General features: G+C 37.6%; 2 protein-coding genes and 1 long non-coding RNA gene across 17 annotated transcripts in view; 2 read left to right on the top strand and 1 right to left on the bottom strand.

Annotated features, from left to right (window-relative positions):
• The window catches only part of rusc2 (RUN and SH3 domain containing 2), a 28,113-nt gene extending 11,392 nt beyond the window's left edge, over window positions 1–16,721 (top strand). Inside the window, exons 3-13 of one of the 4 annotated variants that reach the window (XM_087253337.1) lie at window positions 119–656; window positions 2,159–2,824; window positions 4,347–4,544; window positions 4,770–4,916; window positions 8,253–8,329; window positions 8,428–8,602; window positions 8,685–8,790; window positions 12,010–12,056; window positions 12,228–13,299; window positions 13,830–14,006; window positions 14,260–16,721. In XM_087253337.1, coding sequence (XP_087109463.1) covers window positions 119–656; window positions 2,159–2,824; window positions 4,347–4,544; window positions 4,770–4,916; window positions 8,253–8,329; window positions 8,428–8,602; window positions 8,685–8,790; window positions 12,010–12,056; window positions 12,228–13,299; window positions 13,830–14,006; window positions 14,260–14,443 — 3,387 coding nt within the window. In that variant the 3' untranslated portion in view covers window positions 14,444–16,721. Of the gene's footprint in view, window positions 1–118; window positions 657–1,657; window positions 1,788–2,158; window positions 2,825–4,346; window positions 4,545–4,769; window positions 4,917–8,252; window positions 8,330–8,427; window positions 8,603–8,684; window positions 8,791–12,009; window positions 12,057–12,227; window positions 13,300–13,829; window positions 14,007–14,259 lie in introns of those variants that run through there. The other 3 variants (XM_087253339.1, XM_087253338.1, XM_087253340.1) reach the window with 3 other exon arrangements.
• Window positions 16,229–17,783, bottom strand: LOC147843921 (uncharacterized). Its single transcript, XR_015491116.1, has 2 exons — window positions 17,678–17,783; window positions 16,229–17,535 (listed from the first exon to the last, which is right to left on the bottom strand). It is a non-coding gene; the product is annotated as an uncharacterized LOC147843921 (long non-coding RNA).
• Window positions 17,784–17,954: 171 nt separating this feature from the next.
• Window positions 17,955–24,779, top strand: part of acacb (acetyl-CoA carboxylase beta) — a 50,714-nt gene continuing 43,889 nt past the window's right edge. For 4 of the 12 annotated variants that reach the window (XM_087253316.2, XM_087253320.2, XM_087253323.2 and 1 more), the window contains exons 1-3: window positions 17,955–18,018; window positions 20,337–20,413; window positions 21,457–21,905. In XM_087253316.2, the coding sequence (XP_087109442.1) occupies window positions 21,541–21,905 (365 nt within the window). In that variant the 5' untranslated portion in view covers window positions 17,955–18,018; window positions 20,337–20,413; window positions 21,457–21,540. Of the gene's footprint in view, window positions 18,019–19,395; window positions 19,563–20,215; window positions 20,414–21,456; window positions 21,906–24,779 lie in introns of those variants that run through there. The other 8 variants (XM_087253314.2, XM_087253318.2, XM_087253321.2 and 5 more) reach the window with 3 other exon arrangements.

Genomic DNA, 24,779 nt, shown 5'->3' on the forward strand with positions numbered 1-24,779 from the left:
AGAATTGAGTCAAGATAAGTTTGCTTTGAGTTCTGAATCATTTATTGATTTACAGTGCATCAATTTATTGTCCCAGGCCTATCTCCTTCCTTACATGCTTTATCTATTCTTTTTTCAGAATGAAGAAAATGACCCAACTGACATTGACTCTATTCATGAGAATGTAATTGAGGGGCAGGTTTATATCAACATCTCTCCACCTACAACAGCCTGTAATTCAGTAGCTGCTTCGGGGAGCAGTCGACCTCGCTCTCGAAGCTATGATCGGAACTTGGACAAGTCTCCATCTCCTCGTCTTGGATCCTTGGAGCGCATGCTCAGCTGCCCTGTTCGGCTCAGTGAGAGTGCAGACCCAAGCCCGCCACCTCCACCACGTGTCACTTCTTTTGCTGAAATTGCAAGGAATAAGAGAAGAACCGGAGGATCGCCATCTCAGAGGAGTGGGACCGAGGCCACGTCCACACACTCTCACTCCTCTGGAGAGTTCTCGCCCATCCTGGAAGGCCTTCCTGAAGGTCAGAGCCATAGCTTGCCACCTCTGACTCGATGTCATAGTCAGGGGAGCTGTGACTTGTCCTCTTCATATAGACCATGGAGTACGCCACTGCGAGAATCTCCAGGGGGAATGGGAAGACAGACTAGATCCAAAGCAGAAGGTAAGGGAAAGTATCATCTATATTAGACAAATGTTAAATTGTAATATATGAAATAGCTGGCTCATTTATTTATTTATTTGAGACTGACTTTTTTGTAGTCTCACTTACATTGTATTATCACCAGATTTTTTTTCTAATGAAATGTGTTAGCTGTTTAGCTCCTGCTATTCTGCTGTTTACTTTTTATTGCTTAAATAAAGCTATTGTGATGCCAATTTTAGGACTTTTCTTGACTGCTGAATGTATTGATTGGGTAGCACCATCATTTTATTTTCATAATCGTATTTACAGGTAACAATCTTCTAGCATTTCAGCATTTTTTAGTATTTCAGACCTAGCTAATTAGTGTTAGCCTATGTATGCTGAGGGATTGTCCATAACATGATTAATTTGTTTTATTTTCCAAACTAATATGGCTAGCTACCACTCTTTTCTTTAGTTAAATGTTGTTAAGAAGTGTTGCTAAGTTGTTCTGGGTGGTTACTAGAGGATTGATATGAAGTCAAAATAATTCAGCGAGAGATATTGCATGACTGTGGACCTACAAATGTAATTCAGTCATCCCTTTCTTATCATTAAAATTCATAAAGCTTTCTTCTCCAGTACTACTTTTTACCTGTTCTGTGTAGGAATTAATTGTCATATCAGTGTGCAGTAGAGTGAATGAAATAAGTATTTTCTTCATGTAGAACATTTTTTATGATAGCTAAAAAAAGGTACATCAATGTTCTTTAGGCTGCATGATTTGATGTTATTCAATGTTATTTTATTCTTTAATTGAATAGCAAGGGGTTAAGAAAGAAAGGGAGGTAGGCTTGGGTAACAGAGGTTGGTTTGTGTTACTGCAGTGCATGTTTATTTTCTTGGTGCTATGCTGCCCCTGTTGGCTCTGGTTGAGCACTGCAGTGTAATACGAGCTCTGACATTTGAGTACCCAGGCTTGTGTAGCAAACAGTTTGCGCAATATCCGAGTGACGTTTCACACACATTGTGTGCCGGTCAGAACAGGCAAACACACACACAGCCAGAGGTGTACACAGAGGAGCTCCACAAACAGACTGTTCTGGTCTCAGTTTTCTGATTGTTTTTGCATCTCTATTGGTCATTATGTTTTTGTAGTAGTGTTTTAAGGTATGTGTTTGACAGAGTTCTGTTTTTTGTTATATTCATGGTTTTGTTTCATTTTCATTAGACTCATGTCTCCTTTGCTATTGCTACTGATATGGCTTTTCTACTATGGGCTTTTCCAGCTGTTTTAAAATGCTGTGTCATTGTCTAGACTTTCTGGTTTAAATACACACCAGTTAATGTGTTTCATATAATAATTACATTTAGTCATTTTATTATGTTTGTTTATGTCTTCATTACTGCCTTCAATGCTGTTCTGCCACAGATGCCACAGGCATTTAAAGATTCTAATGTTGTTCTCAGTATTGAGCTCTCTTATTTTTTTTCTCCAACACCTCCTTGCTTGACACTCTCTATTCTCTTTCTCTCACTAGGTGGCCTGTCTAGCTCGACGGACTCCTCTCCAACTGTAATTCGCTATAGCAAAGATCAACGCCCAACCTCTTTACCTATCCAGCCCTTCACTTTTCAGCACCAGTTTGGGAAACCCCAGGCAAAGCCTATCCTTCCTCTTCTGGACGGATACATAAGCCAAATGCAGAGTCGAGGGGCTGCAGCACCAGAGGGTGATGAAGATGACTCTGAAGAACACCACAGGCCAGCTCACGGCACCTCCAACACACCTACAACAGTGCGGCCATCTCCACTGGGAAGCTATTCCCCAATTCGGCTCCAGGGTGCACCTACCTCTTCTGGAAATTGCTCAACATGCTCTCCGACTCCGAATGGTCCACGGCCACCACGTTCCCTCTCTTGCCCCATCTCTGCAGGTCTTCTGCCTCAGCACACCCCACCTGGAGTGGCCATACATACAGAGACTCCTAAACTTGCTCCATTGCCTCCAACACCACCTCCAGCTCCCCTCATGAAGCAGAGTCCATTGATGCCTGCGTTGCCCACTAGAAATCACTGCTTCCACCGGGGAAATTTGCCAGCGCTTCCCAGCTCTGGTCTAAGTCCTCTTGGACAGTTGGAGCCTGCACCGCAGGAAGAACCAGTAAAGGTTTTACCGGCATGCGTGACACAGCGACAGCCTAATGGTAGGTTTGGAGCATAAATCTATGAATTTAGTTCTAGACAACAATCTGTTGTACATTACTTGTATATATTTATATGTGTTTCCTTTAAAAAAATGATTTCTTGATTGATTACCTTCTGATTTAAATTTACATTTATTTACTTAGCAGATACTTTTATGCAAAACAACAAATACATCAGAGAGTTGCAGTATATAATGCTATGACATGTCTTAAATAATTTGATTTTATTTAACATTTTAAGTCACACAGACCTAAAGAACAGTATTTTCTGCCTTACTGAACAAAGCTTTAGCCTCCTTTCTCAAGGTCTTTGCACACCAAAGTCCGAAATTTTCATGTTTTTTCGTTTTCATATGCTAAAAATTTGTCACGTAAACAAACCTTGCACACTGAGTCCAATGCATATTAAGGAATTCATAATAAAAAACACAAAACATTCAAGTCAGTTCAAGCAGTGTTGCGTTGTTCTTCTCTCTCTTTTCCAAAATAGAAAAAGAAAGAGGAATAGGCTACATATTGTGTTTATCCAGTACTGCATAGAGAGAAAGGAGAGTTCAGCTCATTGTCACAGAGCTGCGCTGGATTATTAAAAGGCAAAGTTTATTTCAGGAAATCAGTGGAATTTAAATTCATTGCTTGTGATATTTTACACATTCACATGTGTAAGACACTGGCAGTACCATAGACAATATAATAGAAGGTGGTGCAGTGTGTTTGTATGCAGTGGTTACACTGCAAAATATGCTTTTCTTACGTAGATATTTTGTCTTGTTTCTAGTCCAAATATCTAAAAATTCCTAAATCAAGAAGCATTTTCTAGACAAGCAAAACATATTTTATTTATATATTATTATATATATTAATATTTTACTTGTTTTGAGGAAAAACTCACTTAATATTGGCATATTATTTCTTAAAACAAGACAATATATTTTGCTTGTCTAGAAAATGTTTATTGATATAAGAAATTTTAGATATTTAGACTAGAATCAAGACAAAATATCTTAGCAAGAAAAGCATTTTTTGCAGTGTATCTGTCGCTCAAACAACTGCATTTTGTATTTTAACTTTTCGCTTGTACGGTCGATTTGAACTGTCAAAACACCTCTTAAAATGCTGTTTCAGTTGCAAAAAGCAGAAAAAAATTAACCTGCCTTAATTTTTTCATGACGGATGAAAGTTTCAGAGGCAGTGTGTCAATATGATTCACACAACGTGAGGTCGAATTAATTTTTTTAAGTGCAAAAATTACAGATGAAAATTTTGAATTCAGTGTGCAATAACCTTTAGATCTTGACTTTTCTTTCCTTCAACTACTGATGACAACTTATCTTTTCTATCCCTCCTGTTTCTCCTTCTGCTCATTTTTTTTTATCACTTTGGCATTTTTCATAATTTCATCTTACCTTTTTTCGAAACATACTTGCCTCCATCCATCTTACTGTCCTTTCACCAATATTTCTTTCTTTCTCTTCATATTCCACCCATCCTTTCCCATCATCTCTTCCATTTCACCCCCCAGTGCACCACCTCTCCCCACAGGCACTCAAATGGAGAGAGTACAGGCGCAAGAACCCTCTGGGTGTGGAGCGCTGTAAAGATGGCCCTCATTCTTTCTCTTGTTCTTTGGAAACCAAGAGACCTGGGACTCGTGTCATGCGGCGCAATGTCTTTGATTTCCCACCAACCAATCAAGCACTCAGCTTCGGCAGACTGAATGGTGCTGAACCAATTTCTGTCACCCAATGGGGGTTGAGGGGTGGAGCTGGAAAGAGGGCTGGGGTGGGATCATGCTGTTTATACTTAGTTAATTATTTCTTAGTATGCCAGTGTAGTTACAATGAATCTTATCATCTGTCTGTCATTACCAGTTTGCATTGTTTAGCAAAGTAACTGTATTTGGTATATGCTTGCTTGTAACTTACCGATGTTGTGTTGTTTATAGGTCAGTCATTGAGGCAGCTGCCGCAGTGCTACAGCGACTTCCTGCCTGATTATTTCTCTCAGACAGAGCGCCCTCCTGAGGAGTTCTGCTTATCTCCTGACGCTCATACTGATGAATCCATCTCTATAGACCTGTTGCAGAAAAGAGGTGGGTGACTTAGTTAACACGAATTGTAAAACATCATAAAAAAAAGCTATTCGAATTTTTCAAAATGGAGGTCTAGCTGAGCTGTAAAGTTTGTAGAAAATGGTGTCACTTTATTTTGATGATCCCTTTTAAGCACACATTTAAGTATTTTAGGTTACATTGCAGCAACATGCCAACTAATTCTCATTAGAGTATTAGTAGACTGTAAAGCAGGGGTGGGCAAACTCGGTCCTGGAGGGCCAGTGTCCTGCACAGTTTATAATCTAATCAAACACAATTGCTTATAGATTTCTAATGATCTTGAAGACACTGATTTGCTTATTCAGGTGTGTTTGACTAGAGTTGGAGCTAAACTGTGCAGGACATTGGCCCTCCAGGACCGAGTTTGCCCACCCCTGCTGTAAAGGCTGATTTTTACTTCTGCGCCAAGTGCACGTGTACACTCCGGCGCAGCCTTCATGTGGTGGCATAGCCTTCACCGTGGCTGACGCCGATGCTGAAAAAATGTAACTACACCTCTCAAAAAAATGTAACTACACATCCCAATGACACATAGCGCAAGCCCTGTGATTGGTCCGCTAGGATCACTGACTAGTGTGGGCAGTGCTGAGAGCCGCGAGCACGATGTATCGATTGTTTACAAGTGTGGTGTCCCATGAAGGACCTCTAGATTGAAACTTTTTAGTTTTGTTTTTACCTTATGATTAAAGTTGTTGAACATCCGCCGGTTCCAGAGTTTTAGCTAGTGATCAGCAAAGCGAGGCTTCATGAAACCCTGAAACAGTCGAAGCAAATGTGTTGAAGCTTCGAAACGTTTCAAAACCTGTCTCTACAGTGACACCTACTGGTCGTTTTATTAATGTATTGCTCTGGAACAGCTACAGCAAAGAAACAGTTAAACAAATTAAGGTATTATACCCCACATTGTACAGTTGAGGTTACAAGTGATTTAGTTTTGAGAGTAGATTTGAGAGTTTCTGACTAGCATGCAGAGATAATGGGTTTGAATCAAGGGTGATGCAGCTATAGATGTAAATGTTTAAATGCTCTGTGCTTGTAACTTAATTTGTTTTAACATTGGTCTGGTTTCATCTGACTTCATGAATGAATGACTTTGTGAATGAATATGTCTTTTTTTGGTCCTAAAAAGTAACATTTATAAAATACATCAAACCATAATTTTAGAGTATTTGTACAAGTCGGGATTCGAACTCCGGCCATTTGCAGCAGTTTCTTTGTACACACGCACGATCCACAAGGCCACAGGAAATATAAATTTATCCGACCCTGTCAGTCAAATTTTAATTTGCCAGGTCTCGAAACGCTACAGAAACCATCGATACTTTGAACTGCTTTAGTCACATGACTTGGTGTTTCGAAACAATTGAATCACATGACCTGGGTGTTTCAAATCCTCCGCCGGTGTAGTGTTTCGAAACACTTGTGCTTCAGGATGTCGACATTGTGTCGAGGTGTCAGTTTCACGTCAGCCTAGTCTTAGCTACTGGTAGCATTCAGAAAAAACAAAACACTGGCAAAGAAACTCGACACATGACAAGAGGACACAAGAGAAACAGTTGAAACTTACTTTCAGCTAGCGTTTCGGAAGTGTTATTGCACAGCATGCAGAAGTATAAAATGCACGAGGCAGGGTCACGCCGATCACTCCATGCAGAAATATGAACCAGCCTTAAGGTTATAATTAGGGTTGGTGTAATTTGAAATGTACTTGGAAAGCTTCTTACTGTAAGGAAAATGTCTGTTGGTGGAACAATGTCAGCAGTTAATTAGTTGGCATGTTGTTGCAATGTTACTTACGGTCAACAAAATGTGCGAAAGTGATACCAAAAAATAATAAATAACATCCATTATGTGGACAAGTGAAACTTCAGCTCTTATTCTCTGTGTGGAAGAATAATGTTCTAACGCCGGTGTCATACATATACAGGACATTTTATCAAAGCTAATGAACCAATAACTTTTAAATGGTCCTTTGTTATTAGAGTTTACTTGCTGTTTTAAATGATTTTTTGTCAGCATTACATTTTTTCTGAATGAGTCTTGCACTGAAAGTTGACAGCAAATTGGAACATATTTAATGAAATACAAGGAGAAGATGGATTGCAACCAAAATGAATGGTTACAACCCCCTGATGTTAGTCTGATGTAATGAACAATTTAAAATAAATTTATATACAGAATTTATATATATATATATATATATATATATATTTAAAGAGCAAAACCTAAACAATGTCTAACTCCCCAGAAGCATCTAACTAACTAAATAAAAAAACACACAAAGAAGTCTTCAGAGTGTCCTAACTATCCTATTCTATCTATCCAAATAGTGCAAGGGGTGGTGTTCGTCCCTAACCTAATGTACAATACACAAGAGTAGTCCAACGTTTTTCAAAATGCGTCACATGACCTGCTTACCTGTCTGTTTCATCTGAGCTTCGTAAATGATATAAATGAACAAAACAGATAAACGGATTGATATGAATAGAAGACGTATAACGTAAACACACAGAAATGGGCAACAACAGAATACACAGTTAGACAGGGTTTTCTTTGAACGCAACGCAATAACACAGCAACAGAAACAAGAGGGACTGGTGAGGGGTCTGGCGTGCTCTTTTATGAAGGGTGGTCTTGGCCTATTGGAAATGACGTCAAAGTGACGTCACGAGGTAGGAAATGATTGACAGATGAACTGACCAATGAACGGAACCTGGGAATATGAAACAGATATGGGAAAACACAGAGAGAGTGAGTGAGAGAGAGAGAGAGAGAGAGAGAGAGAGAGAGAGAGAGAGAGAGAGAGAGAGAGAGAGAGAGAGAGAAACGCAAACTGGGCACAAGCAAATAACAATGGAAAAAGTATGAATATTGATCCTAAATGTACCTCTGACTTGCTTTTCATTTTAAACAATGCCTTGATTGACCTATGTTTTTTATATAATCATGCATACGTAAACATTAACCTCAGCAAGATCATCTTTAAAGCTTGATGTGGTTAATATGACCTTTAAAGTTGCGGTGAGCCCTGTAAGTCTTAAATGAATAATAGGACTATTGCAATGCTGTACACATCCACCTCTCTCTCATATGAATCTGTAGTGAATGTTAAGTATGCCCTTTTGAGGAGAATGTGAAACAGATGTAGGTCTCTTGATGTTGTTCCCAAAGGGTGCTCATTTGTTTCCTCTCATCTCACAGATTGACAGGTCACATCTCCAAGACCTCTTCAGCTGCTAGACTTTTTGTGTATTCGATTAGATAAATTAAATAATAGAATATTTTCCATCTTCTTTATGTGACCTTTTCTGTTAGGTTTGGTGAAAGCCATCAACACTGCAGTCGATCTGATAGTTGCTCATTTTGGCACCAGTCGGGATGCGGGTGTTAAGGTAGAACATAAAATGTCAAATAACCATCTTGAAAGTCAATGTACTTGGGTTTTAGTGCCACACTAAAAAAACGTTGGTCTACTTTGCCTCTCTTACAGGCCAAATTGGGTAATAGCTCAGTTAGTCCGAATGTGGGTCACCTTATTCTGAAGTACTTGTGTCCGGCCATTCGGGAGATACTGAATGATGGACTGAAAGCATACGTACTGGACCTGATCATTGGACAACGCAAAAACCAGCCCTGGAGTGTGGTTGAAGCCTCCACACAACTTGGTATGAAAAGGTTTTGATGTTTATCATAATGATGTTTTCCAGATGAGGATGCTACTAAAATAATGTATCCTTTCTCTCTTAGGACCTTCTACACGAGTTTTGCACAGCCTGTTTTCTAAAGTGAGCCAGTATTCTGAGCTGACCAATCACAGTATGAGACTCAATGCCTTCATCTTTGGCCTGCTAAAGTAAGCTTTTTTCATTTCCCCCCCGTCTTTTCATCTAGCTGCTTTCCCTTTCAGTCGTTCTAATGACATTAATCTTTACACTTCATATGAAAGCACATTCTTGTACCTTTCATCACTTTTTTGTTTATTAAAGCATCAACATGAGTTTAAAATGAATTTCTAATTTTCTCCAATACAAATTCTTTATTGTGCAATTTATCAGATTCCTTGCATAGCTTTGTCATTAAATATAACCTTTCAATCGGAAATGCTTCACATTAATGAAGCAAAATGTGACTTAAAATGTGTCTTTTTGAGCTGTTTGATCATTTTTAAAGTTGTGTTTTCTTAGAGAACCCAAGTTTGATATATAGTAGCAGTCCTCTTAGAAACCAGTGCTACATTTTAATAGAGGAACGGCTTAACTGGTCTTAATCTGGTCTTTTCATCAGTGGTCTTAATCTTATCTTTTAGGAGTTTCTGAGGTGATAAATCTGTCCATCATGCAGTATATTATCTTGATATAAAGATTACTGACATAGTTTAAACAAGTAAATTACCTGACAAACGTCTTGTTGTCGATCCCAGTTGTATGAGCAACAAATAATAACTTGACTTCTAGTTAATCATAAGGACAAGGTAGATTTTTCTACCTTAGATAGATCTGTTGAACTGCATCCCAACCATCACAAATACTGCAGAAGACCTATTGGAACCCGCATAGACTCAAGAATCTCACATAAATCACTCAAGTTTGGTGAAGGAAAAATCATGGTTTGGGGTTACATTCAGTATGAGGGCGTGCGAGAGATCTGCAGAGTGGGTGGCAACATCAACAGCCTGAGGTATAAAGACATTTGTGCTGCGCTGCCCATTACATTACAAACCACAGTAGAGGGCACATTCTCTAGTAGGATAGCACTCCTTCTCATACTACAGCCTCCACATCAAAGTTCCAAAAAATCTTGATGAACTCCTGCTTGATGAACTACTTGATGGGAGTCCTGCAAGAACGATTTCTTTGCCATTCTTTGCCACTTTATGCACCATGACTTTATATTCTATACTGCACATTATGTACACAGTACTGTACAGTGACAAGACTTTTGTCTAAGCAAAGTCAGACCTTACTTTCCTAATTGAATCATTAAAAATCAAGGCATGATCATATTTTATTTTGGTAAAAAAAAGCGTAATCTAGTGGGCTTTGCCTTTCATATATGCCACTTCTAAAACTGAATGATCACCTAGAAGTCAAGTTATTATTTGTTGTTCCTAAAACTTGGATAGGCGACAAGACTTTTGTCAGGTAGTGTAAGTATGATAGTTTAAAAAGCACAACAATGCAAAGTAAGCTCTTAAAATTTCACAAAGTAGTTCATTTTAATTGGAACTTTTTTTCAGCATTATTTACAATAAACCCATTTTAGTAATATTGTTTTAAATCTTGTCAAAATACCTGTAATACATTTGTTACTTACCTTTCAAGTAGCCTTTGCATTGAATGTCTTAAAATAGTGTCTTGGTTGCTCACTAGGTTTTAGAACAGATTGACTGTAGTTTTATCAGAACTCTAACAAGGCAGGCCTGGAAAAAATGGAAAAATCTTGCTGTCTAAAGCTCTGCAGTGTGTATTGAGAAGCTGTTAGAAGTCTTCAAAGGCTCCTATTTTGCTTTGATGGGCCTTGACATGGTTATCTAAGCTCCTGTGCAAACTTACTCTTTTTCCACCCCCATTAAAATTACATTCAGACACACATAGCTTTGATCATTAGTTTAAATTATGCATTCTGCAGCATGCTGAACACTCTCTCACTCTGTCTATCTCAGACTGTGCTGTGGTCACTCTGCTTCTTGAGATCAATACGGTGTACAGTAACCATATTCCAGTGTCCTTGAAGTTGCAGTGTTTCACTTTTTTGAAATAATTTCTTTAGTAAAGGGGCTTTAACACACCCACTAGGTCTGAAATCTGAAGTACTACTATAGTTAAAAGGTGCACTTCTTGAAAATATTTTTTTGGCCCATGCTTGCATTGGATAATATACTGACCCAACTCTGATATATAGTAATTAATTAAAATAATAATAATAGCCTATGGATAAAAGGTCGACCAGGTGGTTATGATGCCTGCTAAAGGCTTAAATAATTTTGTGTGCATTTTCCCATTCTAGAGCAAGAAGATTTTAAAAAAAGATTCTGGGAGTTAAGCATGCATAAGTTCTTTTGCACCATTGTGGACGTGAATGGTTTAAATCAGTGGTCCCCAACCCACCGGTTCTGGTGTTCTGTCAATTTGTCCTACCTTGTCAGATTGTCCTACCTCCCATTCAAAAAGTAGGAAGCACAATTTAATGATGTATGCTACCCATAAGATTTTGCTACCAATGTAAATTTTAATGAGGAGTAGTGTAGTGTGATATAAAGCTGTAATATCACCTACCTAATCCTTAACCCCAACCTCAGAACCATTCAAATACAGTGCTGGTAGCATAATCTTATGTCTAAAATGTGAAAACACTGGCATGTGGATTGATTGGTACCAGGCCGCACAAAAAAATCCTTAATCATTTTCATTTTATTTATTATCTGAGTCCGAACGATGTTTTATTTTGAAAAATCTTGAAAAACCTTATTCTCTTGGTTACGTTACATCCACTAAACTTTAACCCACAAGCTTGCAAAATGAAGTAAGAAAAGGTCGTCTTTGGAAAGTTTCTTTGCAAAGGGGAAAAGGCCCAGTAAAAGACTCACAAACTGCTGTCAACAAATCAGGTGAATCCAGTGTGTCTGTGGAAGAAGAAGATCAACTGCTGGAGATCACAAATGGCTGCAGCCGTTCACATATTGAATCTTTTCCGCGTGCAAGTTCCAATAAAGGCGTGCATCTTCTTTTTAATTTTTCTTATAAATAAAACTTGTATCAGAATTGCAGCAATGTTTTGACAGCTTGTTTAAGAAAACGGTTGATGGACGCTTACAAACCCTCTCCAACCACCCCTCCCCCCCATCCCCAAGCTGTGGTTAATTTTTGGTGGTGATAAAACTGTTGGGGACCACTCGTTTAAATTGCTTGAATACTCAAACTGGCCCCAGGCCATCAGACATTACTTATTGAGCCCTGGTATTCTTTAGCATTTTTATCACAAGGAGCCCCGGCTCCCTTCTCTTTATCTATTATTTCTGTTATAAGGCAGCAGTGAATTCTTGATTTTACAAGTCTTTTTTATATATTTTTAGCTTGCGATCTCTGGAATTCTGGTTCAATCACATTTATACGCATGAAGGTAAGACCTATTGCACTAATAGTTGATGTTATATTGTTTAACAGTAAAAGCAATCATAATGTAGAGCTAGGATTTGCAGGTTTCATAGTCTGTTGCCGACATATTTAAAATATTTAACATCTTTTATGTGTCCATCTGGCTTTCTTTTTCCACTCTGGCATGGTTTCGCAGACATCATAGCAGCACACTACCACCCATGGGGTTTCCTACCGCTGTCTCAAGGAGCTTGCCAGCCCCTTTTTGAAGAGTTGATGCTCTTGCTTCAGCCACTCTCACTGCTTCCCTTTGACCTTGACCTGCTATTTGAGCCACACCAGCTTCAGAAAGGAGAAGAACACCTGAGACGCAAAGAACAGCTGTGCTCTGCTCGCCAGAGCCTCGACCAATCAGATCGCTCCACTTTCCAACTCATGAGAGGCTGTGGAATGTTGGAGTCTCAGGAAGCGGGAATGCTGCCTCAGAGAGAAAGCTTCATGCTGAGAGATGAGGAGTGCCGGCTTAGGACTGAGGGAGTGACATTAAAAATGAAACAAGAATGGCAGAGGAGTGTGGGAGCAGAACGTGAGTTTCGGAATAAGGAGGATGGAGTTGGTAAAGAGTGCTTGCGAAAGAGTGACACAGGACAGATGCAAGGTGGAGGGTGCTGTGCTGCCAGAATGAAGGGAGTTGGAGAAGACAATGAGAAGGACAAAAAGAGAGAAAAAGATGGAGATGCAACCAAACAGAGAAACCGACAAGCTGGCTGGTGGTATCAGTTGATGCAAAGCTCACAGGTTTACATTGACAACTCTGCCGAGGGGTCGAAATTTGTCAAGTGGGAGAAGAGGAGGAAAGGAGGGGTTGAGAATCACCGGCAAAGCCATCCACCTCCTAGAGAAGGTGTTGTTGAAGGAGCTGAGGCCATTCAGCAGATGGATGAACAGGTGGAACACGGTCGGACCAGTAGTAGCAATATTAATAGCATTGGCCGTGGGGTTCTAAACCAATCAGCTTTGTCAGAACCCACCAAAGCCACAAAAGCGAAGCCATCTTGGATGGGAAGTCCACCGGAGTCAGTGCTCACTGAGCTGAAAAAGAGTAAGGAGAAGCAGCCAGATTGCCAGGATCCGAATGAAGGGCTTCAGGCCCAGCCAGAAGCAGAGGAGGATGGAACGGCTCAAGTGCTCCGCTGGGGACGACTATTTGGAGCTGGAAATGCAAGCAAGAAAGAAAAGATTGAACAGAAATCAGTCAGGAAACAAAGGTAACTCATCCCTTTTCAATGGAGAATAATCAGCTCTTCATCAGCTATAGCTTCTTATACCAATAAAAATAAATACAACAATATTGGTGTGATGGTACTGATCTGAATATTGATGGTACTGTTCCATCAGTATTGTTTCTCTGGGCTGTTTTTATAGATATCACATTAGATCCGGGGTGTCCACACTCAGTCCTGGAGGGCCGGTGTCCTGCATATTTTAGTTTCAACCCCAATTAAATACACCTAAACCAGCTAATCAAGCTCTTTCTTGGTATACTAGAAACTTTCAGGGAGGCATGTTAACGGAAGTTGGAGCTAAATTATGCAGCACTCTGGCCCTCCATGACCAAGTTTGGACACCCCTGCATAATATACTTAATTAGTTTACATTAGTAGTTTGTATATTCATTCGTTTTTCTTGCCAAATGTTAGATATTTTAGAATGAGTAGATTTTACACATTGACCCTTTTGGAAAGGCCTTTTTATTATGAATATGTAGCTAACTTTTCCACTCTTGTGTTCCCCTTAGATTGCCTTCAGGTTGGTTGAGTATAGATCATTCTGTGTTGGATCTGGTGGCTCAGTCTGTTGGAGTTCGGAAAAGAGCGGAGCAACAATCTTTCACATCTCAAAGCCAAGAATCCAACCTTGGCCCAACTGAACAAGCACAAACACAGACTCCCCAAACAAAGACACTAGCCCCACGGTAATGTCATTACACAATACATACGACTAGATTTACTCTTTCAGAAGTAAACCAGTGCTTTCAAGGCGGTTCAGAAGCTAAATCCCAACAAACTGTAGGAGGTTGATTAATATTAGTCTAGCGCTGCCTTGCAAATCTCTGTAATTGTGTAATTTAATTAGTGTTAAATGTCAAGTGCTACCATACATAACTAATTCTCTCAATTTCTTTCCCTTTGCTGTCTATATTTCCCTCTTCTTTCCATCTCTTCCAGGGAAGTGAAGGCGTTATGCCATCATATTGCCACAGAGCCAGGGCAGCTCAGTTTCAACAAAGGTGACGTGCTGCAGGTGCTCAGCAGGGCAGACTCTGATTGGCTGATGTGTGCTCTGGGCGATAGCCAGGGCCTTGTTCCCATCATATACGTCACCCTGATTGAAGACAGTCAGGAGCGTTGAAACTCAAGGGCCCCAATACAAACTGCAGTGGGATGCATTGGGGAATAAAGCGAAGGGTGCCAGTTTTTGGAATATAGAAGCTGCTGCACAAGAGATGAGTCTGACAGATTCATTTTGTGCTCGCATCTGTATGTAAACACCAACACACCACTACTTACACACAAACACCACACTTTGCTGTTGTGAAAGCACCCTGTTTGTTTCAGTGAACAGCAATGAGCCAACCAGTGAATAGAAAGTGTAGATCTAGTTACCGAGTAGTGAAATCGTTTGCAACGAGCCATCAGGTTTTGCAACTTAGCTTGTAATCATAAATGTCAATAGCCTTTTAAAAAGAACTAAAAACCAAATGAAGTTAGATGACACCACGGGCACATATGCCTTGTCTTTATTAAATACTATATGATTTTATGTAATCTAGATGTTAACCAATTCAATGTGTTGCGACCAACAGTGTGTGCATGTGCTCTTTAGAGGCCGTGCGTAACCCCAGTGGTCATTTGTGAACATCTCGTTCTCACAACATGAAGCTGATTAGTACATCACTGAATAACAGACGCCTCTGTTTTTAAGTCTACATAACGCAAAGATTGAATAAGATTCAATATTTGCTCAGCCTTACAGGACAAGGGAAATCTGTCAATCTAGATGCTTTTTTCCCCAACTTGTGCTGCTTTGACAGGTAAATAGATAAGCTAATGCTATCTTGCCCTTTCATTTCATGCTTCATCCACCAATAAGGGATAAATTACAGCAGGATTGGCAGCATGTAATGCAGTGCACTACAAATGTTCCTTCTTTTATTCCATACTTAATTTTAAATGTGCTATATTCCTTCCTATAACAGCCTTTGCACAATCTGCAGGAGATATAGAAAGGGAACATGTCTAATATTTATCTGCATTCAACTTTGGTTTAAGGAGTTCTTTTGGCCTATATTTATTAAGATAGATCAATGTGTAAATGACCGAAAGGATGTATAGATGGAATTAATAAAGTTTTATGTAAGTTTTTGATTAGCGAAAACTATTTTAATGGGATTTGGTTGCAGATCCCTTTCCCTTTTATACAGTCGGTTAATGAGATTATATTCTCCAGCTAACAATATGATCATTTGATTGAATATTATCCACAAATACGTTCACCTGCCATCTTTGCAGTGGAGGACAAAGATATTTGGACAAGCGCAGTGAAATACCCTATACAATACTGTAGCAGTAACCTGTTGTGCTTTAATTTAGGACCATTTGATGTGCTAAATTGAACTCAAGGAGAGGCCTTATGGAAGGGAATGTGTATTATGTATTTTATTATAGCATTAAATTGTTATTCCAGGACTTGAGGATGATCAGCAATTAAATTAAATCTCTGGCCCCTCAGTATGACACGATATGCTTTAAAGTAATATATATAACATCATATATTGATTTGATTATTTCAGATTGCTTTATTGAGTCGTCATCAGTGTATGATTGTCAAAGTATGTTTTGTTCAAACAGCTCTATGATTTTTTAATGATTATTTTCTATTTATAAAATGCATTAGTCATTATTTTGTGTGTTTGTAATTGTAAATATGTTGCATTCTTTTGTTCTCGAAAAGGGGAATTACATTATTGAGATGACTTTGTTATTAACAGCTTTTAACTCTTAACAGTTAATAACATTCAAATGTACATTATATTGTTATGGGATGTCATGAGTAGAAATAAAAACGCTCTCACCACAAAGCTGCGCAATCTAGATTGTAGTGCTGCTGCTTTAGGTCAGTCTTGGTCACTTAAGGTTTGTCTGTCGGTCTTCCAAATTCGCTTTGCTTCTCACTGAAGTCTACCCAGTAAATATTAAGGAAAGAGAGAGAGATTGCTAGAGAAATAGCTGTCCAGTGCCTTTTTGAACCATTGTGTCTGCTAGTGGGATTCAAAAGTGTCTCCTTACAAGTGGCTGTTGCAGTTGCTTTCTACTTCTGTATGAGGCAGGAGTAAAAGAAACAATGGCATCATCGCTTGTTTTGACTTTTCCTTGCGGATTGTTAGAGGATGAATATTAATGAAAGGGAATTCCAATTTGAAAGTCCTTTTTGGATGTATGTTCGTGCAATGTTCTCTCTCGCTCTCCCTCTCTCTATCTGCTTTGATCAATCCGATATTTCTGGCCTGTAAATACTGTATGATACCTTTAGCTCACCTGACTCTGCTGTTCCCTGTGTGACCATGTTGTGCTCCTATAATTACCATCATGTATGGAAATCAATAACAAAGTGCTCATTTGAACACTGACGCAGTGCCTCTTGTGTGTGTTTTTTTCTTATTCGTGCACTCAATAGAAGTGCTGTCTTAATGTGAATAATCTTTTGATGATTGTGGTGCTTATTAGATGTGTTAATGGTTGAATTCCAAGATCCAGGTGCCATTTGAATCTAAAACAATTTGTACACTGTCATATTACTGAGCATTATGCATGATAGGTTAATTATAATTAGTTTTGATGCAAAAATGTAATTTCCCAGCAATAATTTTTTGTATTTAAAAGATTTCTAATAGACGTCTAAACATAGTCGTCTTGGCTAAACAAGGCTAAATTTGGGCTGTCAGTGACAATCTAATAGACGTCTAAGAATAGGCCAAAACTAGACAAGTCATCAAATAAACAGAAATGAATGACTACACATATAAAGTCTGTCTAATGTGTCTTTGTCGACTTGTTTTGGGCTATTGTTGGATAAGATTTTCACTGACAGCCAAGTTTAGCCTTGCTTTAACAAAGCTGTCTATATTTAGATGTCCATTAGACGTCTGTTAAACTCAAAATCATTTGCTCGGTTTGCTGTTAAGGAGAGGTTCTTAGACTTAATTAAGCTTCTTAAACCTTAAGCATATTGTAGTATGGTATTCAAGGGGTGTAAAACTTTCTTGCAACCTTTAGTTGTTTTCTTTTGCTCAGTAGGACATTAAAGAAGGCTTTTTTGTGAAATGGTGGTCACTAAAATGCAAGTCTACTAGCACACTGAGAGTCATTAAACATACATGCTTAACTAAATTAATACACGTGGCTCATGACGATGCATTAAGGCAGGGGTCACCAATCTCGGTCCTGGAGGGCCGGTGTCCCTGCAGGGTTTAGCTCCAACTTGCCTCAACACACCTGCCTGGATGTTTCAAGTATACCTAGCAAGACCTTGATTAGCTTGTTCAGGTGTGTTTGATTAGGGTTGGAGTTAAAATGTGCAGGACACCGGCCCTCCAGGAACAAGTTTGGTGACCACTGCCTTAAGGTCTATGCAAGAAACTGAACAAACGTGAGCGCGTTCACGAGCTGTGGTAGTGACGTAAAATTCCCACATAAAAAAAAACAAACAAATAAATTAATATTATGATGGTTTTGTTATAAAAAAAATAATTATAATGTTTAACATTTAGTTATAATGAAAGAAATAAAACGTGTAACGCATCTCTAATGAAAACCTTCTCAGAGAGGCATTTCAACTTCAGCAAGAACGTCATGCGATCGATGACGACACACTCAGCAACATGGACGGAGGAAGAGAGTCAAAACAAACTTCCAAAGAAACATAAGGTATTTAAACTCCACACAAATTTACAAGGAATGAAGAGTGCAGCGAAGTAGTAAGTAAAAGGAATAATGCATTAAAAAAAGTTAGAAAAACATTAAATTATAATGACTTTATAAATTATGAAAGAGCTCAGGCAATAGTGAGGAAAATAATTAGAAGGGCAAAAAAGAATTATTGGAGAGAGTACTGTGACAGTATTGGGGAGGATGTCAATGTATCTGACATATGGGGTATGATAAGGAAAATGGCAGGAAAACAAAGAAATAATAATATTCCTACATTGACAGAAAATAACAGATTAATTTCTGATATGGAGAAAGCTGAAGTTCTAGCAAAAAATTTTGCCAGAATTCATAGTAACGCTAACCTATCTGAAGAAATTAGAAGAAATAGGGAACAGATCTTGATCAGGAATCCGTGGTTGTTGGAAAACAAAGGGCCATCTGAAAGTACATTAGATAGGGAATTTACATTATTTGAGTTAAAAAAAGCATTGGCAGAAAGTAAGAAAACCTCCCCTGGAAAAGATGAAATTTGTAACGAAATGATTAAGCATTTATCAGATAATTCATTATGTATAATACTAAAATTATTTAATAAAGTATGGGAGTCAGGGATTTTACCAGCAGAGTGGAAACACGGTGTCATAATACCAATTGCAAAACCAGGTAAGGATCAGTCACAACCAAATAACTACAGACCCATAGCATTAACTTCTAATATATGTAAATTAATGGAACGCATGGTAATGAGCAGACTGGTTTATGCTATCGAAAAAGAAAACTTTTTTGCCGCATACCAAAGTGGTTTCAGGAAGGGACGTAATACAATGGATTCAGTGATTTGTTTGGAATCAGAAATAAGAAAGGCACAAGTAAATAAGGAAGTGTTGGTGGGAGTATTTTTCGATATTGAAAAAGCAAAAAACGCTCTAATTGTAATTACATGTAATTACATGTAATTACAGAATGTGTGGCATATGACAATCAGAGATATCAGTTAGTTCAAGGATTAAGTATTTATGGGATTAAAAATTTGTCATTTCAGACCCTATTAGGAAACAGTTCAAATCAAGTTGAAATAATAATGCAATTAATTAATTACTTAAAGGAAACAAAATTGATTAATAGAATTTAAGAATAGCTTAGCAAAATAAGGAAATAAAATTTACTATGATTTTTAACTAGTATTTTTTTTTCTTTCTTTCTCTCCTCTCCTCCTACTGGTATTACTGTTCTCTCTTCCCTATGGTAATCTCATCCCTCCATTCGTATCATATATCTTTAGTACTCATGCTTTTTCCAACATTATGCGCTCCACACTCCTATCCAGTAGGTGGCGGAAATGCACCATTTAAGTTGGTCTGCCAACCGCCATTAACCCCATAAGAAGAAGAAGAACACAAATTTACAATGCAGTTGTAAAGCAAGCGCTGCATTGATTAGAACACAAATGTGTTGATGTAACGTATAGATTAGGAAGGAGTGACAAGCGTTACGACCCATGGTCTAAATGTTTGTGTTGACAAGTTAACGGGACTGTAACGGTACATTTTGTGATGACACCTTGTGGAGACTCGTTTGTATAGATAATTCTTTACTTTTACAGACAAATTACAGACGTTTTGTTACAAAAATCCACCCCGTGTTTTTATATTTATTTTGATCTACGTTACACAAAAGACGCGAAGTCGTAGTAAGTTACGAGCAATGCTGTGAAAATTAACGTTAGCATAATTAAAATAGTTATAGGCTAACGTTAGTAATAAATATTAAACAGGCTACGTTGAAATTCGCCCAATAGTATTTAAATGTTTAATTAATATTCATAAGACTAGGGGTTTGTCGTAGAAGGAACATCGAGGAGACACCGAAGCTGTAACGTTAGGCTATCTAACGTTAACGTTAATTCATATTTATAAGACTGGGGCTAAGTTAAGTTATACATATTTGAGACGATAACTTGTATTTATAGTTTTTTGCAAAGAATTATCTATTTTTTCCATTTTGTAAACCAGATTTAACGTTATTGGTTTACCGAATGCTTGAAGCAGGAGCCTTTAAAACCCCTTTTGGAGGCAGGTTGATAGTGTGTTTACTTCGATTATGTCGTACTTTAGATCCCTGTGACGCTTGTGTAAAGTTACACACAATACGTGTTCTCGTTCTGACCTTTGATGTTGTTGCTATATATTCATAGGTTGTTTGTGAGAACTAACCTTCCCTCCCCCTCATTTCTTACGATCGTGGCTGAACTTTCCCCCAGTTTCCCCTCACACTCAGTTAAATGGTAGCGTGGTGTCTGTCTGTCTGCCTGACAGTTGTATAGAGAACAGCACTCTCCGGGTACTATGTGGACGCATGCCACAGAATGCCTGCACGCTGACTGCTTCAAAAGGTTTGAGCTAAATTTTTCTTGAAATCCCTACTAGTTGTATAAATCTTTATTGCTTTATTTATGACATAAATTACATTTAATTATTAATCAGGCTTTGCGTGGCAAGGTTACTATTCTGTTTACGTTGTTTCATGCGTGTTTATGCATGTTGTCGACGGTGTTTGAAATTGTCATACAGTATTTATTTACCTAATAAGCTTTGAATTTTGTTATCAGTTTTCACATAGTAATTAGTGATTTTTGTGCTTTTGCCATTTTTATCACCAAGATATAGTACTTTTTATTTTAAAAATACATATATTTAGCTGCCTTTTATTTCAGTTTTAAGTTTTGGACATTTTAATTTGTCTTTAACACTTAAACTTATTTCAACCAAACTAAAATAAAATAAGCTTGGAGGTTTATGTGGAAATTATAAATATTTACAATTAGGTTTTATTTGTTTACATCTGTTATCCATCAGAGTAAGGATTAATTTTAGTTAATGCTAGTTATAATATTGTTAATTAAAATCCAGAGTTGCGTTTAACATAAGTTAATGCACTGTAAACTAACATGAACAATTTTTACTTTTAACAAACATGAAGAAATATTGTAAAATATATTGCTTGTTGTTTGTTTAGCTATAGTAGTATCTAATGTTTATGAATAAAACCCTATGAAATGTTACTATAACATTGACATTTTATTTAAATGAACAAAAAATGTTTTAAAACAGTTTATCATCAACACTGATGTTTTTCTTGAGGCACTGTTAACTTCCTCAGTTTGTTTTGAAAACTTGCTTCATGAAACACGTGTCTCTCTGACACTTCCTAAAACTGACTTGATAGTCTTTTTATTTAAAGTATAAATCTTTAGAAGTTCAGTTTAACTTACAACCTGAATGAATGATTCCCTTTAACCCAATGTCAAGGGATGTCAGACGAAGAGAAGCACATGCGCGTTCTTAAATGTTTTGGTTGCATCATACTGTTGCTCAATGACGCCATCTAGTGTTGGTCACACTTTTAAAACCATTTGTGCCACATTTGTGTTTACAGTCGAATTTCAAGACAAGAGGACCATCATCTCATCCTTCAAGAAGACATATTTGAAGCATCATCAAGGTCCACTGGGTGAGAGAGATGCCATCACAAACACCCATCTCAGATTGTGCAGGGGAACATTCTCCACCAATGGACCCTGGATTATCAAGCACTTCACCAAGAAACGAGGGAATTCCTCCATCAGCAACTAGCGATCCCACTGACCAATCAAATATCACAGTTTCCCATACTGAATCCCACAGGCCCAGGTTTGGTTCTGGTGCTCAGGCTAAAGAAAAACTGAAGTTTATTTTGGGTGCTTCTGAAGATAATTCCTCTGATGATGAGCCTCTGGTTAAGAACCAAACCACCACACATCAGCCCAAAAACACAGAGACACTTAATGCTGAACCTACCGCATCATCAGAAATGCCGCCAACACCAGTTCCATCGACGGGTTTAAGGTAAGCATCCTTAGAGATCTTTTATTCTTTACTGGGGCCAGCATCACAATGACAGCTGAACAAACTCAGAGTTACAGGATTAGCTTGAGGTTGACAAAATAAAACCAGTGCAATCAGGCTTTGTCGATCATGACACTGATCGTAAGCTTTCTCTGTTAACTCAGACTTTGATCCTGAGTTCATGAGTGTTTGAAAGCATGACATCGGTGGCAAACAGCCAATCACAAGCATTGCCTCCCAAAATAAAGATTGACTTCTCACAAGAGTACAATTCACAGGTGGAGAATACAAAGTTTACAAATGCAAAGAATCTAAAAACATTTATAGAGCAAGATGAAAGGAGCTGACCATGAAAAATGACAGCTACAAGAAAAGAACTTGCTTTTATTAATGCATATACAGTAGTTGATATGTAGAGATATACAAGACTCAAATATCTAAAAGCTAACGTGTAGTCATTTTGAAGCTTTATCTGCAGATTAAAAATAAAGCTTATTTATCTAAATATCTATTTATATTTATTTAAACAAAAAAAACTAATAAATCATAGATATAATATTGAGATATGATCTAAAATAACAAATAATTGTAATATATTGTTTTACTGGGTGGCACAGTGGGTAGCACTGTCACCTTGCAGCAAGACGTTTGCTAGTTTAAGTCTTCGGCTGGGTCAGGTGGCATTTCTGTGTGGAGTTTGCATGTTCTCTCTGTGTTTGCGTTGTTTTCCCCCACAAGTCCAATGAAATGCTCTATACTGTAGGTGAATTGGGTAAGCTGAATTGTCCGTATTGTATGTGTGTGAATGAGAGTTTATAGATGTTTCCTAGTGATTGATTGCGGCTGGAAGGGCATCTGCTGTGTAAAAAACATGTGCTTGATAAGTTGGTGGTTCATTCCGCTGTGGCAACCCCTGATTAATAAAGGGACTAAGCCGAAAAGAAAATGAATGAATGAATGTTTTACTATATTCCCAACTCATTCATTAATTTTCCTTTGGCTTAGTCCCTTATTTATCAGGGGTCTCCCCAGCGGTATGAACCACCAACTACTCCGCCATTTTTTTTTTATGTGCTGTTTGCACCTCCATCTGCACCCCAATACTGGAAAACACCCATACACACTCACAATTACACACACACACTATAGCCAATTTCGCTCATCCAGTTCACTTATATCACATGTCTTTGGACTGTGGGGGAAACCAAATCCCTTGCTAACACAGGGAGAACATGCAAACTCCACACAGAAATGCCACTGGCTCAGTCGGGACTCGAACAAGCGACCTTCTTGCTGTGAGGCAACAGTGCTAACCACTGAGCCACCCTGCTGCCTGGTTTTACTATATTGTGGCCTTAAATAGAGCAAGAGAAACTGGAGGAATCTCTTTTAATGTTTTTTATTTGAGTTATTGGTTGAGTGTGATCTCTAAAATAAGAACAATAACCCCGGAGCAGGTTAGCCATACAGTGTAAATTTAGCATTGCGACACAGAATGATTAAAGGAAAGATACCACCAAGGTTTCTAAAACCCTGGATTGCTGCAAACTAACCTGAAATTTAACTGTTCAGCCAGCTTATCCAGTTTCTGGCCCCTGGTATGATTAGGATTAAACTGCTGATGAAAAATTTACATTATACATAATTTCCCTTTATTCATTGGCAGAAATATAATTGTAAATGTTTTTGAATGTAGATGTATTTGCATAATAATATTACCTTTTAACACAGCAGAATTATGTTAAAAATAAGAAAATATAAAGTAATAAAACTGTTAATAATGAACTATTAATAACTGTTAATTATTGTTATAATTATACTATTAATTATTAACTAAAATAGTTAATAATTTACTTAATAATTAACCTCTTGCAGTAAATTTGATATAAAACCTTGTACCTTTTTGTGTGCCAAAAGAATTTTGTCATTTAAACAAATTTGAGCTACATTATATCTTGAGTATACCATATATTAGGGCTACATGATAATGGAAAAAATAGACATTGTAGTATTTTGTTTTTCTGCGATTTATATTGCGATGTGAGTATAATTAATTTCACAAGTTAACTTTAGTACTGTAGGTGAATGCATGTGTATAAAATATACATAATTACGCAGAAATACATAAAATCAACACATTAAAGCACAGATGAAAGCAATAAACAATGATAAAAATAAAATAAATCATTTAAAAATAATTTCACATGTAAAATAACACTTCATTGTAGAAATAAACACAATCAGTCTTTGTTAAAGTGGCCAACTTTATAATTTCCTTTGCCAAAATTATTTAAATTCAACAGGAATCTTAGTCAGAGGCCTTGAAAATACATCAAAATAAAAATATTTAATACTACTATGATAAGGTTAAACTTCATAATCAAATCATTACTCTGAACTGTAGTTCCTGGTTAATGATAATCCCAATTAAAATGTCTTTTTAAAATAAATAAAAACAATTTTCATTCTAGTCAAAATTAACCAAATAAACCTTTCTCTCGAATATTTTGAAATTCTGTAAAAGATTCTTGCTCTGTTAAACATAATTTGGGAAATATAATTTAAAAAAAATAATTTTAATAATTAATCATTTTAACTTTAAGGTACACATGCATACATCAGGCGTACTTGCATATATAAATAAATAGCATCCACTTGCAGTACATTTAAAAGTTTCTTCAAAAGAAATGCAGTTTATCATTACAAAATATTAGCTACTTCAGAACTTGGATGCAGTACATACTGAATGCAAACACATACTAGTTCAGAAGACCGGGATTTCAACATGCCCGATATTTTTGTATAATTTTTAACTTTGTTGTCAAGTCTTGACATTTGCTCTTAGTATCGGTAGGGGACACTATGCACCACATG

The sequence above is a fragment of the Danio rerio genome, chromosome 5 (genome assembly GCF_052040795.2).
Source record: "Danio rerio strain M-AB ecotype USA chromosome 5, GRCz13ab, whole genome shotgun sequence".
Classification (NCBI taxonomy): domain Eukaryota; kingdom Metazoa; phylum Chordata; class Actinopteri; order Cypriniformes; family Danionidae; genus Danio; species Danio rerio.